At 52.9% G+C, this 17,354-nt stretch overlaps 1 protein-coding gene across 1 annotated transcript in view; it reads right to left on the bottom strand.

Moving 5' to 3' along the window:
- Positions 1-5,381, bottom strand: part of DPYSL2 (dihydropyrimidinase like 2) — a 103,635-nt gene extending 98,254 nt beyond the window's left edge. Inside the window, exon 1 of the mRNA XM_054578995.1 lies at positions 5,028-5,381. Coding sequence (XP_054434970.1) covers positions 5,028-5,381 — 354 coding nt within the window. The remainder of the gene's footprint in view (positions 1-5,027) is intronic.
- Positions 5,382-17,354: the final 11,973 nt, after the last annotated feature.

The raw sequence follows: 17,354 nt of genomic DNA, 5'->3' as shown, positions 1-17,354 counted from the left end.
AGTTTAATTCGATATGAAATATTTTGCCCATAAAACTAAACTGTACCTTCAGGTTCACTGCCTGTGACAGTGGAACTCAGCTGTAGAACGTATGTTGCAACAAATACAGGACTGACTCAGGAAACCTTAGTTCAAATCCTAGTTCATGTACTTACTAAACAGCAAGACCTTGGGATCATCAGTAAATATCACTAAGATATTTACTAAGTGTCTTTATTTACACAAAGGGAATAATGCCTATATCAGAAGGCGTTGGGGCACGTTTTAAAACAATACACAAGTCTTCTATACATTCTAAGGTACAGGATCTAGAATGTAAAGGTACCTTCTAGAGCTTTAAAACACGACGTAAATAACAAGGTTTTACTGTACAGGACGGCAGAGGGGCCAGCAGGAGCGGCTCCATCTGGTCGGGGCGGTCACCGCGTCCCTGGGATGGAGCGCCACCTCTCTGGGCGTCACTTCCTCCACCTCCAGAGCATGGTGACCGAGCCATCTCGAGGTCTGCGTGGAGCTCCGACAGCGGTGGCAAATGTCGACCCCACGGCCAGCGCTGGTCCCCTGTCTTTCTCAAGGAAGGGAAGCAACACTGACACAGAGGACCCTTAGGAACACCTGGCTCGTCTACCACAGGTAGGAAGGTGGCCAGCTCTATCCCGGTTTCCACAGGCCACACGTTCATGAACCATGAAATGTGCGAGGGGCCAGAGCCAGGTGCTGTCACTCAAAATGCAGTGACAGCAATCCTCCCCCTGTCCTTTGAGCTCACGGGAGAAAGCTGTTCAGCCGGTAGGAGGTCCCTCCTACTCAAGCCCTGACCCCCTGCTTGTGGTCAGGGGCAGGGGTGTCTATCTCATCCCATAGGTAACCCTTCTCCCTTCCTTCCGTAATTCATTGTGGGTCCATTAATTGAGCAACAACTTTTCAATATCGATAATTCATTACATTCAACTAATTATAGGAATATTATTTAGTCTTAAAAAAGAAAGTAATTCTGTCACTCACTACGTAGATGGACCTTGAGGACATGATGTCCCGTGAAATAAGCCAGTCACAAAAGGACACACGTGCGATCCCGTTACATGCGGTCCCCAGAGGAGTCAAACTCGGGGAGACAGAAAGCAGGATGGTGGCTGGGGAGGGGAGACATGGGGAGTCGCCGATTGGTGGGCAAAGTGCTTCCGCGCTGCAAGACGAGAAAGCTCTGCAGACAGGCTGCACGTCAGTATGAATGTGTTTCACAGCCCTCAACTGTACAGTTAAAAATGGTTAAGATGGTAAATTTTGTTATGTGTGTTTCACCTCAGTTAGAACTTTTAAAGTTAACTAATTATCTGATTACCTCGATAATCCTTTGGGACATTAAGAGCAACCAATGATTATGGATTGTCGCCATTTCCTTCTCCTTCCAAACACACCTCTCTCCTTTTGAATCCAGATGGGTCCTAGTTTTTTGAAATCCTTCACATATAAATGTTCATATTTGTGTCTCCTCCTTTGAAACAATGTGGCCTCTAAAGTATCAAATCGATACTCTTGTTCTAGGCTCCCAGCCAAATCTGTACCACACATCGTGCTAAGAAGGCGTTCTTTTTGTTGAACAGGCTAGCGCTAGCCTACTATCAAACAAGTATCTCTAGGGACAATTTTTGTATCAGTCATTCACAGCAGGGACGGATGCCTTTAATCAGTGGGATTCCTCCCTAGCTAATATTAACACAGGTAACGATTCTGAATAGGAGAGGAGGGCGAAGGGGAAGAGAGTGATTTCAGAATTTGTTGCCTTTGGAGGAAGAAGGATCTAGAAGAAGCACTACCATCAGGATAGCGTAGGGGTAGCACTGAACAGTAAGAGGACAGCAGAGTTACTGGGCACTCAGCGCTGGGAGACAATCAACAGAAGGAGAGGCAGTGGGGACGCAGAAGGGAAGGGCCCAGCAGAACGCACCGCACAGACGGGGAGACGGTGTCAAGCCCGGCAGCACTTGTCCGGGTCACTGACTGGCACCCGCCCTGGAGGGGCGGAGAGTCACTCCCGGCCGCTCTAGTCGGCACAGATGGTTTGCTGCTGGGAGAAGGGCCCGGGAGCCCTATGGTCAGGATGCTCCAGGTCCAGCTTCCCCGGGGAGCAGCGGGCTCCGGCTACACTGTGTCGGAGACGACTGCCTGGAGGGGGTTCCCAGGAGGGAGGGAGACGGAGGGACCCCGGGCACGGGCTGGGGGGTCGGGCCAACAGTGCGGACCTGCTGCTCTGGATTCCAAGAGACGGTCATCAATTTAGCTTCACCGTGGCCCAAGGGGGACTTCCCCAAGGGCACAAAGGGCAAAGAAAGGCACAAGACAGAAGCTTTTCTTATTTGCATTCACAGCAGTGGCTCTTCCCCTTCACCAAAACCCAGCAGCCCAGCCCAGGCCACACCTAGTGCTTTCCGGGCCGACCTGCTGACACCTGTGAGGGCAAATGCGGACACTTCTTGTCTCCCACACATGGCACCCGGCCCAGAGGAGCCTGTTCCCTCCCTTCAAAGCCCTGCTGGAGGGACCGCAGGACCCCGAGGGCAGCTGGTGGGCAAAGCCTCTTCTGACCACATGTTGGCAGCAGCTATAAAGAAAGGTCCTGGCCCCAGGGAAGACAGGAGCCAGGGGCCCTGAGACCCCTCCCCTGCCCCCTCTCTGGGCCACGGCTGCAGCTAGGGGTGCACTGAGAGGCGGGCCGTCACCTCGCTCGTCAGCGCAAAACTAAGCACGGGCCACTCAAGCCAGGCAAAAGGATGGGCCCAACTGTGCTCCTAACAACTCCCAGGGGAACAGCCCTTCTGTGACAAGGCAAGATGGAGATTGAAAATTCAGGGAAGGCTGCAGAAAGACCAAGCCATAATCACCCCATTACCAATAACTGGGCAACCAAAGCAAAGGTGGGTTTGCAGGGGTTAAAACTGCCTGGGATTTTGGTTGGGCATTCCCTCTTCCAAGTTCCCTCTTCCGTGTGCCCTAGACTTACAATTTAGAATTTCTATGAAATTCGGAGTGTGTTCAAGCAACCAGCTCTGATGATCAAATACCTAAGATTCTAAGAGAACAGAAAAAGAGATGATCGATTCCACCCAGCGACATCTGCCTTTCACACTTGAGTTTTAGTTCACGGTCATCGTTGCTGAGGTGGCCGCTTTTCACCTCCGCCCATGCTGCCGTGTTTTAAAGGATCTCTTCCTTGTCTCACGGCATCTCCCCCTCCCGTGAAGTCCTCAGAATTAGCAGCAAGCACAGCGTGTTGTAGATGAGAATACTTGTGCAACCATGATACTTACTCTATGATCACGGTGTGGCCTCACCCAACGTATTCCTGTAGGCAGGTATTTCGCCCTCACTCCACTTTCAGTATTAATTACATTATCAGAAAAATTATACTCAGTTTTAAAAGTTTGTCTAATCACTTGGAACAAACTGAGTTTTTTTTTTAATTAAGTTCTTCTGGTTGACTCGTGCTGAAATATGGATATCAGGTACCCCCCCATGTATATAGATCTGAGGACAGGGCTAGGGGAGAGGAATCAATTAAGTAATTAGTTGCCCCATCTTTTGAACACGACAGCAAGCAGTTTATCTTTCCTAGAACTGGCCCTATAAGAGTAAAAAGCTGCACAACTCGGCCACATCAAGAAGTACATTTGGGACATCGATCACCAACTCTTCATGGTTTTCTGATGTGTTCATTGTGAGCACACGGCCTGAACGCTAAGCCAAATCAATGCATGTGGATCACCAGTCAACGCGTGTAGACCTCTCCCAACTACCCTGGAAGCCCCTTATGAAGAAACTGCCTTGAACTTTTTAGGTAGCTGATCTTCCCCCAGCCCCACAAGGCAAGGTACACAATAGGTATTCAATAAATAATCGATCATCGACTGATTTCTCACCTTCACCAATGAGCCTGGGATAGGAACAGCAAACAAGTGTTGAAACTGCACGCTGTAACTCATCAGTTGAAAAATTAAGGCTCTGTGTTGGGGGGGGGGGGTTGCACAAGTATGAGGGTCTCTTTGATAAAAACAAAAAACAAAAAAACCTGTGGTGTGAGAAGCCGACTGCACTTAAAAGGCACGCTGTTCACCTTTGCCAGAGGTGAGGAGCATTTCCTAAAATCAAGATTTACCAAGCTGATCCTCTTTGTTCCCCACTAACGCAGTACAAGGTGTCCCATCAATTTTCGACAATCTATTCAAAATGTGAAGGTTTTTCCCTTTTCTTCCTTTTTTTTCCCCACCCTTTGAAGGTAATCCACTTAGTCCCCATTTCCAAAGCGCCTCCCAAATAGGGCAGGCGCGCTCTGGGAAGCCCTTGCTGAGATACTTCGCGGAACTTTGTTCTCCACATGGGCTATTCAGGCGCGCCCGGGTTTCCTCGGGTGACTCCACCGCCTCCCTGGTTCTTCTCACTTTGCCAACAGGAGTCAGGGTGATGCGAAGCTCCGGGAGGCGCTGACCATGGTCCTGGCCTCCAGCTCGGGAAGCGAGCGCGGAGCGCGCGCGAGGCGGTGAGGAGTCGAGCGAGCAGGACGCGCAGGGCGCGGAGGGGAGCAGCCGTCGGAGCCCCCGCCCTCCCGTCCCCCGGGGAGCCCGCGGCCCTTTACGCGAGCCCTCCACCGCACGCTCTGAGCTGCATCAAAAAAAAGGGTGGGACACCCAGCCACAGCTGCAATCGGAAGCCGCCCGGAAGGATTTAAGAAGAATGGAACCGCCGCCCATCCCCACCCCCCACCATGCGACCCTCAGCCGGGGATCGGCCGATCCTTTCCCCACCACCCTCCACCTCCCAAACCTGGGGAGGCGAGGGCAGTCTTTGTGGGCACACGCCGCCCACCTCCGAGCCCGAGCCTCTCGGCACCCTGTGCGGAGAAGGGTAGGGCAGGGTGGGGTGCTTGTCCAGATGTGGGGAGGGGCAGGACGGCGGGCACGCTGGGATACGAAGGAGGGGCGATCCCCTGCCCCGTCCTCCTTCTCAAACCTTCCCCTCCCCCCATAACCAACCTGGTCGTAGATGTTCTGCAGGGCTTCCTTGCCCGAGGCCCTTCGGATCTCCACCTTCCGGCCCGATTCAACAGATGGCTCCCCGCCGGCGCGCCGGCCCTGCCGGGAGTACGGCGGCTGCGGGTCGGGGCCCAAGTGGGCGACGTCCCGCTGCTGAGCCACCACCTGCCCCGAGCCCCGGCCCACCGAGAGCGAATCGAAGTCGATGGTCTTGTTCTCCGAGGACCCTTCCACCGGGCAGAACATGCCACAGAATTTCTGCCGGGGCTTTGGGCTGCCTGAACCCAGGTTTTTAAAAAAGGCAGGGACCTCTTCGTCCTCTGCCGCCTTCCCAGACTGCTTCTTCTCGGCCATGGTGCGGGGGCTCGGGGAGGGCTCCCTCCGTCCGTCCGTCCGCCCGCCCGTCCGTCCGCGGTCCCTAAGTCCGCCTCTCGCTGTGCTCAGCGCCCCGGCTGCTGCCGCGCTCTGCCTACCGCAAGGTGCACAGAAAGGAAGCGGCGCTGGCGAGTGGGCGACCCTCCCTCCCAGTCCCTCCCCCTGACCCCTCTATCTCCCCTCCCTGCCCACGCCCCCCGCCGCCGCGCGAGCTCCCGGCAGCTGCAAAGTTGGGTCTGGGAGGGCGGCCGCTGCGGCAGCGGGAGCGGGAGGCTGCCAGTTCCCGGCAGCGCGGGCGGGGGCGGGCGCGGGCGGGGCGTGGGCGGGGCGCCCGCGGGGGCACCGGGCGCCCGGGAGGGAGGGAGGGAGGGCGCGCGGCCCGGAGCCCCGCGCTCCGGAAGTGAAGCTGCCAGACCACCGGCGGACGGATGCGGAGCGAAGGGCCGGCTGACCGCTGTCAGCTCCCGGGTGAGTGCGCGGCAGGCCCGCGGGGGCGGAGATCCGAGCGCGCAGCCCCAGGCCCAGCGCCCTTCTCTCCCACCTGTGCGGCCCTGGAGCCTCTCCCCCAGCCCATTTCAGAAATGGCTGGAGGCTCCTTTCTTTAACCGGGGCGTGAACTGGATGGGGAAAGGTGGCGGAGGCGGGGGGTGGCAAACGGGCTGGCACCGGGACACCCGGGGAGAGAGGAAGGGGCGCAGTGAGGATGGGGAAGAGATGGCGCTGGCCTCGCAGAGAGGTGGGGGCTGTATCTCGCGCGGGACACCAAAGCTTCGGTCTACCCACAGTCTTCGGTGGGCTCTTGGGAGCAGAGGTTGAAACAAGAAGGTTCTCACTTAGTTCATCCACAGAAGTGGGAGGGCGCGCAGCATGGCGGGAAGAAATGCAGAGGGGCATTGCAAATGATGGGGGTGGGGTGGGGAGAGAGACAGAGGTCTACGGCCCGTGGGAGTGCAGCCAAGAGTGCAGTCTGCAAAGCCCGGCCCAGCACGACCACTGGTATATAGTGAGCGAGGGTGCCGACGTCGTGCCGGAGGGCGCCATGTACCGTTACCTGCACCCCTACGCCAGGAAGGGCGCAGGAGAATGTCTTGATTTGGTATCTTCCGTATCCCCCTAGAAAAGAGGAGAGGAGAAGGTGCCAATTTCAGCCCAGTCCCCAAATCTCCAGCCCTCTGGGTCTGGTGCCCCCTCCCCCCGTTGCGCACTGCGCCAGAGCCGCGTGGCCGAGGCATCAAGTGCGGGCGCGCGTGTCCAGTGTGGGGTAGGAGATGGGGTGCTGGCTGTGGCCAGATGCTTTGAATTGTGTGGCGAAGCAGGCAAAAGATTGTGGGGATTTATTGTGCACGTGCGCTTAGACCAGCCATAGCCACCGCTTTGCCGGGCATCCAGGAAGCATTTTGATTTGTGCCACTGACACGGTCCCTGAGGGCTCCTCGCTGCTCACTCGGGTCCCCACGTTTTTCCCTGTGTCGGTCTCTCCCTCCCGTGGGTCGCAGCCCCACCCCACGTTCCACAGTGGCAAAACCCTGCAGAGATGATGCCCGTCCTTTAGAGTCTCAAGAGGGAGGTCTGGGCATGCTCAGTAACCAGGAGGGGTTTGGGCCAAAAGGCTGTTTCCTGCAGGGCCATCGCTGCGGACAGTGTGACCAAGGATGTTGTCCCATTGTCAGCCCTTGCCCCTGGAAGAATTAAGTTCGGATGCCCCCATCCCCCGATTGTGAGGGACAGTTTGGTGAATGGAATTAAATTTGGAGGACAACCAGTCACAGTTTAAGGATGAGCCAGTCATGATGGCGGGGGGGTGGAGGGGGGAGTCTTCGGGCGAGAAGTTGAGAAGAAGGACGGAGAGGAATGCATGTGCTGGGGCTGAGAGAACCAGAGGCGGGCGCGGGACTCAGAACTGCACCTTGTGTGCTGTGCGTTTGAATCGAGTGCTTCCACACGAATCGCATCATTTCCGCGATGAGAGTGCTTTACCATCACCGCTCTCCCGGGCAGGAATCTGAGATTGAGAGAGACGGAGATGCTTTGTCCAAGGCCACTGTCTGATGAAAGGGTCCAGCAAATCCGGGGGGTCTTCTTTGTGAAAGTCTGATTCCTTGCCCAACTAATCCTTTCTTTATGTTAGAAAATACAAGGTTTTCACATTTTTTTTTCTTATCCAAGTATTTCAATCCATGGACTTATTGTGTATCAAGGACTGTGGATCACTTGCCATCTTTATATTTGAAGGTCGCCTTGCAGGGAGGGATTGCCTTTGGAGGAAGAAGCCACCCAGAGGTAGCCTCACGTAGCACAGCAGCTGTTGCGTGGACCTTGGAGATACTTCTTCCTGGGCATCCGACACCTTTTTATATCTCCTGTTTCCTCAAAATATTACAACAGAGAGTAAAGTCACCCCCCCCCCGTCAGAAGGGGAAAGTGAGGCACAAAAAAATCACTGGGCTCAGATCCCTGGGGCTGCTGGCCCAGGGTGTGATCCATCATGTTGTCCTCCTGGCCCTTGGCACGCGCCATCCTTGAGAAGCTTCCAGAAGGACGGGGGACGTGTGCCTGCTGCAGGAGTAGCTGCCTCGTAGCTGCCTCGTGGCTGCAGGTTTACGTCTGTGGACCCCACTTGGCTTGATGGAGATTTTCAGGCCCAGGAAGGAGCGGTAGGGCCCCGAACACCCCCACTGCACCTCAGCAGCGGGGAGATGTCAGGACCCTTCCCTTTTTCATTCTCCCTTCTCCACGGGCCTCCCTCTTGTTCCCTCTTTCTTCAAATGACCGCCATTCAAGTTCAGATGCTGTGAAGGAAGTGCCATGTTAGTAACTTAACATTCATAACAAAGGAAATACCTCGTTGTGCATTTGCAAAGCCTGACCGTACAAAACAGAAGAGAGTGAATTCATAATTCCAAGTTTATTTGGCCCTGAGATTTTAAAAAATTGTTAAACCTATGTTAAATTATTATGCATATATTATTATATTAAATATGTTGTTATATTGATACATTGATATTAAATTGGTTTTAAATGTTCAAGTGATTTGGATGTTTTAATCAAAGAACTGAAGCAACTATATTCTATAGTAGATTTAATTACATGGTGAAGAATTGTCATATTTTTGAATAAGTGCATTAACAGTCCTCATTATTGGATATTACTGAGCCATAAAAACACACCATTATTATTTATGTGTAACGGGGTAGCATGGCTTGGCTGGAGCTAAGAAGGACTGAGGCAGGGCCATTGTGTGGAGTTTGGCGACATCTTCCTGCACTAGAAGCGGAATAAACACACTCCTTGACTCTCTGGAACACTTGGGAGCACACAAGCAGGTATGTAGCCACGTGTCCTGATTCCATCCTTCATGTGGGAAGGACCTGAGTCCTGGCCACAGCTGGGCTCCGACATCAATTAACATGCCCGATGAGCCAGTGGTGGGGAAGGCAGCTTGCCCTGACCCGTGAGAAAACAAAGGTCACTGTAGCAAAGGGATCGGATAGAGTGGGGTGGGCATAAATACAATACAGGGTGGACCCCCAGTCTACCCCCACCCGCTGGAGTGTGGGCGCCCCCCGGGAAGGAGAGGGCGCTGTGGTACCCGCCCCTCGTTTCACTAGGAGTCCCAGCCGCTCTGCTCTGAGACTTCTCCCCACGAGTGGAGGCCACCGCACACTGACCAGGGGGATGCGCGGCGGCAGAGGCCTGGAGAGCGAGAGAGCAGCTCCGGTCCGTGCCTCGGTCCCGGCGAAGGGTCGGCGCCACGCCGTGGCCGCTCGCATCCGGGAGGGAAGCAGCGGCCACGGACCTGCCGAGCCGCCCTCCTCGGGGCAGGTCTAGAGACGGACCTGAAGCGCCGAGGTCCTGCCCGCGGGCGAGGCTTCGCGGCTGCACTGGGCACGAGCGGACCTGAAACCCGTTCCCTGGGGGGCTGTAGCCCAGGAGTTTAGCCGGGACGCTCGGAATCCTAAGGGAGCGCTTACCTGCCCCGAGAACTAGTTGTCCCCGTGGAGTGAGGGCGAACACAGGCTCGTGACGACGGCGCCGGCGCTGCTGGAGGACCGGGGCCGGGCGGAGAGCGCGGACGGCCGCGCGTCCCTGCTGGTCGCCGTGGAGTGCGGCCAGGCCGAGATCGGGGGGGGCGCTCCGGGGGGCGCTGAAGCCTGCGGGCGGGTGCAGGCCGCTGGGTAGCTGTCCCAGAAGCCTGAGAAAGCCGGCGCTGTCCCGCTGCAGCTCCCGGAGAGCCCAGGGCGCGGGGCGGAGGGGGGGGGGGGGCGGGGCGGGGGGGGTGGTGTCTGGAAAGTGGTCTTTACGACCTCTAACCAGGACGCTGAGTCTCTTGAAAGACTGAACCCCTTTCTAGAAAAAGAGGGGCAGACAGTCCCGGGTATGTTCCGAGCCCTTGGCCAAGAGGGAGCGTCTCCAGCCGCATGCCCTACATGTCCCCGAGCTCCTGGCCCGCGTATTGGGACGGGCAGTGGCGCGCGCCCCTCCGCCCTGCTCCCCACGAGGCACCAGAAGCTGAAAGCGCTCTCGGGGAGCGCCATGCCGCACCCGGAAGAAGGGTCCTTCGAAATTTGGTGGGAGCAGGCCCCGGAGATAGCCTAAGAGTGGCCGGTGGCAAAGGCAGAGAAGAAAAGGTGGCTGATGGGGAGCCTGTGGGGCCTCGCCCTGGGCCTCATGCGCATTGTGTAGGCGGACAACCCTTCTGTAAGCGCAGGGGAGTGTTTGGAGGCATTCAAGCACGTGTCCAGGACCTGCCGGGTGAGGTGTCTGAAGACCTACCAGGAGGAAGGGGAGAAAGTCTCACTCCACGTGCTGCGGTGGAGACCCTGCTCCGGAGAAACAGGCCGTGCCCAGGAATGTGGCCGGTCAGGTCCGCCTGGAGCAGGTCAAGGCTGGGGCGAGACTCAGTGAGGTCTTGTGGTGCAGGCTGAGGGAGGTCAAAGACCAGGGGCCGCCCCCCAGCTTCCTTCAGTTAATGACGGTGATCCGGGAAGAGGAGGGGAAGGAAGAGGCCTCTTTTGAAAATGAGGCCCTTGAAGAGCCAGATGCAGGCCAGGGCTGTGGCCACTAGGACAGCGGGGCAGATGATTAAAACCTGATCCAGAGTGGGACCTACCGCCGTGGCCTGGGGACATTCGTGTTACCAGGTGAGGACCTTTTCCATATTCTTTTCTTTACTGAATGCAATTGAAACCAAGGCATTCAAGCCGGGCCTTGGTTCTTCTTCCTAAGAAAAAATTATCCGAGTTTCTTGGACTGTTCCTAGATTACTAATCGACAAAAAATTAATTTTTTTGCCCTGGTTGGTGTGGCTCGGTGGATTGAGCACCAGCCTGCGAACTGAAAAATCACCGGTTGGATTCCCAGTCAGGACACATGCCCCGGTTGAAGGCTGGGTCCCCAGCTGGGAGCGTGTGAGAGGCAACCGATCGATGAATCTCTTGCACATCAATGTTTCTCTCCCTCTTTCTCCCTCCCTTCACCTCTCTCTAAAAATAAATAAATGAAATCTTTGAAAAAAAGATTAGATTTTAAATGTGATATAGTGATAAATTTTAAATGTGAAAAGAAACTTCAGGTTTCCTGTAAATATTCCCAATAGACCAAAGCTTATCCACACCAAAGAAGAAAGAATTGACGTGAGAAAAAAGCATCTTTTGTAATCTACCTAAAACTCCAAACTCTTTGACTTGTCAGGTGGTTTCCTTTGTCAAATCAGCCAACTCCGCGCCCCTGAAGTGCTGTGAGGCACCGCCCAGGGAGGCCCAACTCACTGGAGCCCGGCCGTGGGCTCGGGGCACAGCGGGCTCAGGGAGGGCGTGGAAGCTGCAGAACCTTCTCCAAAAATCAGTTCATGACGCCCACGGAAGTGTCATTGCCCAATGAAGACAACTGTCTTTACCTGCAGGTTTCTTTCCTCCTTACTTCTCTGCCAGGAGGCAGAGACAGGCCAGGCTCAGCCTTGGGCCCTGAGCACGCGCGCGCCCAACCCCTGCTTTCCAGAGGTCCCCGGCATGAGAGGCGCGCTCCGGAAAGGGCAGGCATCACAGGAGGGCGTGCTCAAGAGTCTGGATTTAGTGAGCGGGCCGGCTGGTCGGAGAAGGCTTTTAGTGGTGACAGAAGGCAGAGAGGCGGGTACGGGACTCCCGTTTATTGAGGGCCGAGAGCCAGATGGTGTGCATTCTCATCTACTGTGTACAGCAACCCCGGTGTGGCATAATTTTGCTCTTTCTGAAAATCACGGCCGCTCTGAGGAGTTAAACAGTCAGTCTCCTCTATATCAAGTTGCTAACAAGTGGCACAGCCGAGGCAGGGGTTGAGAACTCTCGGACTCTTGCTAACCCACCCTCCACCGCGATCATGGTTTTCAAATTGGTCAGAGATTTTTCAGTAGTTCCATCTTTCCAGTGCATTTCAAACCCCTTACATCGCTCATGGGGAACACGTAGACACAAGCGGGCCCGTTGCCGCCACCGAACACCTCGGCTTCCCCCCAGCAGGCTCGCTCTTGTTTCCGGATTGGCTCACTGGGTCAGACCTTGGAAAAAGGCTCCCTGAGTGTGCAGCCAACCTTCTCTTGCTGGCCATCGATTAAAGGATCTATAGATCCTCACGGGGGTTTAATCAGGCCCATGAGTGTCCTTGATTTCAAGTGTGCAAGTAAAGCGATGAGCACCACTCAGCGAAGGGCTGGTTGATACAGCACATCATGGGAGCTTTGTGTGTTCAGCAAAGTTGCTTAACTCCTCTGAACATCAGTTTCCTCATCAGAAAAATGGTAAGGTAATAGGATAGGGCTGCTATGTTAAGATCAAATGACCTTTTAAGCACTTAGCATGATGTCTGGAGTACAGAAAGCTCTCAATACATTGGGACATTATTTTTATGGTGTGTACTCTCTGCTCAATGCATTCTCTCTTCATTGTTCTGACAGTTGTGCCATAACAAGTGGATATGTAATCTATGAGTCGAGTGTGGCAACGTTTCATCGGAAACCATTTTAGCTGCTACGGGGAGCCCGTGCTTCGTGGTGGTTATTCTGTAACAAGTATTCCAGCTGTGGTTGACTATTCCTAGTAATTCATCTTTGAAACAATAAATTATTCTTTCTGATCATGGATAATTTTAACTGAAGAACACCCTGAGATTGTAAGAAAGGCATTTCTTTAAAAAGGTATCATCAGTGGTTATTTTTCTAAGTTGTGTTTTTCAATACTGTTCAACCGCAGTGACGCAGGTGTCATCCAGCGCGCCCCGATCCCATGTTTCTGTATTCATGACAATGCGCTCATTGTTTTCATGTACTGACAGTAGATGAAGTAAACTGTCATAAGTGTGAAGTTATAAAACAAATACAGGCTAATAAAACTCTGAGTTTTTTCTACTTCATGCAGTGTGATTTTTTATTAACTATTATTTTTGTTTTATTAGTAAAAAAAAATGGTGGGCAAGGTTAGAAAATCACTCCAAAGCCAAAAGGTCTTGAGCTCTTGTAGATGTGAAAACCTGGGAGCAAAGTGCCAGAATAAGAACACTTGGACTTTGTCTCTAAGGATGAGAGAGGGCTCAGTCCCCCCATCATTGATTTGTCTTTGAAAATACAAGAAAGGACAGGTGGAGGCCCGTTCCCTCGAAGACCTTCCACTCAATTGCTTATGCAAGGAACTGTGTAGACAAACCCACAGCCTCTGTTCGGCCAAGGGCGAAATGACCAAGGCTGAGACAGTGCATTGCTTGGATGAAGACATTTTCTGCTATATAGATGTGCAAGGTGAAAAATGTCTCTCGCCTTTGGCCTCCTTGATACTGTTTCTCTTCGTCTTTTCTACATTCCTCATTGGACAGCACACAGCTATGGGTGATCGACCCATTAACAAGACGAGTGTCCTGAGGGGTACCCCACATTCTCTCTCAATGATTTGAGCAAAAACCTCCTAGGAGATTGGCCTCACCTGGCACTGAACGTCTCCAGCCCCAACCCTTGGAGACGGAGGGCGCCGGCGTTCCACGGCCCACCACCTCGGTAGCTTCTCAGCAGGGCCGTCCGCCTCTTCAGGCCTCAGGTGTCACCTGACATCTCCACCTGTATCCGCCAGTCCTGCCAAGCCTCCCTCCCTGTTTTCTTTTGCTGCCCATCCTAAATGCAAACCTCTCTGGTCGTCAGTTCTCATCTCCCCTGCCACATGCATGCTACCCTGTGCTTACTCGTCAGTGCTGACCTGGGAGACCCCGCAACATGCCTACTGGATAGTCCATGACGTCCCAAACAAACTAGCCTATAACCTCAGCATCTGTGCAGAATACCCTGTCCTCACATTCCTTAACTGACCACCGGACTTCCTGGGACTCTGCTGTCCTTGTGTCCCTTGAATGGAAGCTGCTCAGTCTCCCACATCAGGAGAGATGGGGGGTGGCAGTAACATCCATTGGGTTCTCCATCATCACCTCCCCGTTTGCAAACACATTCACTCCTTCCTGGCACATGCTCACCCCCTCGGACCCGCTTCCCACTGTGGACCATCCTGGCAAGCCTTAACAGAGCGTTTGGCAAAGAAACGAAAGAGGGGCCCACACAGGACTAAATCTGGCTGGGGTCGTCCAAAGCAACACAGAGTAGAAAGAAAAAGATAGTGAACATAAGCCACACTCAAGAGTTCCACAAGCCGAGACTGGGAGAGCAAAGGGTCGGCAACCAGGCTTTCGAGGGGGTGGAGCCTGACATGAAACATGACGTGAAGTAGGAGGATCTGAGACAGGACTGTCCAGCACCCCGAAGGTCTGTTTTTGTTGACCACCAGCATAATCTTGGGAGAGTCTAAAAGCCCAGCATCATGGTAGACACCTCTCCCATCCGCTTCTTGTCGGGAGTGGGGAGGCAGGCTCCTTGGTTGCCCAGGGAGGAGCTCTCTTGGGGCAGAGGACGTGCCTCCAGGCGGGCTTCCTGGGAGTCGGCCCTCCCCCGCCCCAGGCTCCGCAGTTGCTCCTCATCCGGAGCTGCATCCACTCCGGGCTCTCTGACGTGCCCAAGTGGTTCTTGACATCCCTAATGGACATTTTCCTAAAAACTAGAGTAACTCCAGAAGTGTATACCAAAATCAATTCCATCAGAATAAAAAAAAGGTGTAGGATGTCAGTCTCTCAGGACACCGGCTGGAGCTGCCCGTTAATTGTCTGGGCCATTTTAAGCAGCAGCTGAGACTTTCTTCCATCTGCCCACCCCCACCCACCCTTGAAGGGACAGGTTCCCAAAGGGAGGAGTTTCCCAGACTGGTGGTGCTGGAGTGAGAGCCTTGGCAGGAAGTCCCAGGAGGCAGCAGAAGCTCCCGCGCCTCGTCAGTGGGGGCCTGCCCCCGCCCTGCACGGCCTGAAGGCAGGCCCACGGAAGGCCCTGCCTGGCTTCTCAGCACGACAGCGGGGCCAACAAACTCGGTTACTGAAATGAGGCTTCATGGAAATAAAAGCAATTGTCACACAAGTAAACTTCATTTTTTCCCAGCTTTATATAATAAAAAAACCAAAAGTGTATATATATTTAAAAGTACAGTGTGATGTTTTGATGTATGTATACATTGTGAAAAGTTCTCCGCAATCAAGCTTATTCACACACCCGTAACCTCACATAGTTGCTCTTTTGAGTGTGTGGCGGGGGGCGGCGTGAGAACCCTTATGATCGATTCCCTTAGCAAGTTCCAAGTACACGATGCAGCGCTGTGAACTAGTCACCATGCTGTGCACCAGACCTCCAGAGCTCATTCATCCTGCATGAGTGAAAGTTCCTTACCCCGACCAACATCTCCCCACTTCTCCCGCCCACCCCTGCCCCTAGCAGCCACCACTCTGCTCTCTGCTTTTGTGAATGCGGCCTTTTTGGATTCCACATGTAACTGAAGTCATACAGGATTTGGTCTGTGTCTGGCTTACTTCACTTGGCATAATGCCCTCTAAGCTCATCCCTGTTGGCACAAATGGCAGGATTTCCTTCTACGAAAGTCAACTATATACTGTCAGTGAACAAAGGTAAGACGGTGGAAGCCAGGTTGGTGAATAAGGGGCACTGAGTTCAGCTGACAGGCCATCGTGTTGCAGTCCCCGGCAACATGCTATATGAGGCGTCAGCCCTGATGACGGTCATTGAGGTTGGGGACCCTGCTGTGGCAAACAGTGGCCAGTGAGCCCTTCCAAGCTGCTAACTAGAAAGCTTCTACGTGAGCCTCAGGTGACTGAGTGTCTAGGGCCGCTTGGGAGGAACATCTACCAACCCAGAGCTGTGGGGGCAGCTTCCAGCGTCGGCACGATGGGTGGATCTAAAGCCGAGGCAGTAACTGTTTGGACCCCAAAGCCCTGTCACTGGCCTGGGTGTGTGGCTACCATGTGGCGATGTGAAGTGAGGGCTTTGGATGGGTTACCGCAGATTGCTGAAGGGGCAACATGGCAGAACCGTGGAATCTCTAGATCATACATCCTCACGAGGACCACTATGTTTATCAGCAGTGGGAATACCTGGGAGCCGTCCCTCCGAAAGTTCTTTGCTGCTTCAGAACATGTGACAGCATGGATCTTAACCGTATTCCACTGGTAACTAGAATATTTTGGGCTGAGCTTAGGAATCCATTAAAGTTGTAATGCAAGGGATAAGTTCTGGGTGTATCTACTTTCTTGTTTCCAGGTGGGCTGTGGTGTTTACCAAGAATGGGGAGATTAACTTGAACTGGGCATCTGCTTATGAAGTAGACAAAGCTGTCATGGGCACAGGGTTGGGAACTGGTACACACTAAGGAATAAGGAGAGAGGCAGAGGGGCTCATGGGTGCCTCCTATCCATTGGCCCCCACTCCTGCGATTTCCAACTTATGTCTGAAACAAAGGACATAGCAACAGAAATTTCAACCCAGAAACAGACAAGGAGTGGAACAAAACACAGCAGGGGAACAACAACCCCAAACAGAGTAAGTATGAAGAAAATCACACATAGGCACATCATAGTCAAACTGCTGTATCCAAAGATGAATTGCTCTAAGGTAAGAAAATCTTGAAAGCAGCCATAGGAAAAAAGGCATATTACATGCAGAGGAATAATGACAGGAATTACTGCTGACTTATCGTAAGAAAATATGGAGATCAAAAGACAGCAATAACATCTTTAAACCACTAGGTAAATAGGGATTGTCTGTTGGACCAAGGTTTAGTAAATGTTTGCTTTTAAAATTATCTGAATCTAGAATATATTTGGAGGTGGCTAGCAGTACAGGCAGTTAGGGCAACTGGGGAGTAACTATGGATTGGCTTTCTTCAATGGTAATTGGAATGTTTGTGTTTTCTATTTTCTTCTGGCATCAATTTTTGCAGGTCAGATTTTCTAATTTTTTTCACTTTATTTAAGTTTTTCAAATATATAGGCACATTTGTAAGTGTTCTCTTCAGATGGTTTAAGTGATCAATGCTTCTATCATTATGGACCCTTTTTTATTCCTAATATTAATTAGTTGTGGATTTTTCTGCTTCTTTCTGGTTTTGTATTCTGAGAAGCCTAGCTATTTCATTGATGTTTTTCAAAGAATCTGCTTTTGGGTTTGTATAATCTCTTTATCATTATTTTATTAATTTCTGTTCTTATTTTATTGCAGTCATGCGCACACAGCGACACTTCGGTCAGCAGCAGACCACATGTGTGACGGTGGCCCCATGAGATTATGGTGGAGCTGGGAGATTCCTATCGTTTAGTGACATCATAGCTGTCATAGCACCGTAGTGCAACACATCACTCATGAGTGTGGTGATGCTGGTGTAAACACACCTACTGCGCTGCTGCTGCAGATAGAGATGGGTCTAGGTTCTTGGCAGTTGTGAACAGAGAGCTGGACTGACCACGCAGATATGGTAAAGCAAAGCAAGTGGGAAATTTACTAAGGAAAGTACACTTCCCAAAACATTGAGTGGGCCATCTCTGGCCAGGGAATAG

The sequence above is a fragment of the Pteronotus mesoamericanus genome, unplaced genomic scaffold (assembly GCF_021234165.1).
Source record: "Pteronotus mesoamericanus isolate MK-2021 breed Mesoamerican mustached bat unplaced genomic scaffold, CSHL_Meso_final contig_502, whole genome shotgun sequence".
Classification (NCBI taxonomy): Eukaryota; Metazoa; Chordata; class Mammalia; order Chiroptera; family Mormoopidae; genus Pteronotus; species Pteronotus mesoamericanus.
This window is presented reverse-complemented; position numbering and strand designations above follow the sequence as displayed.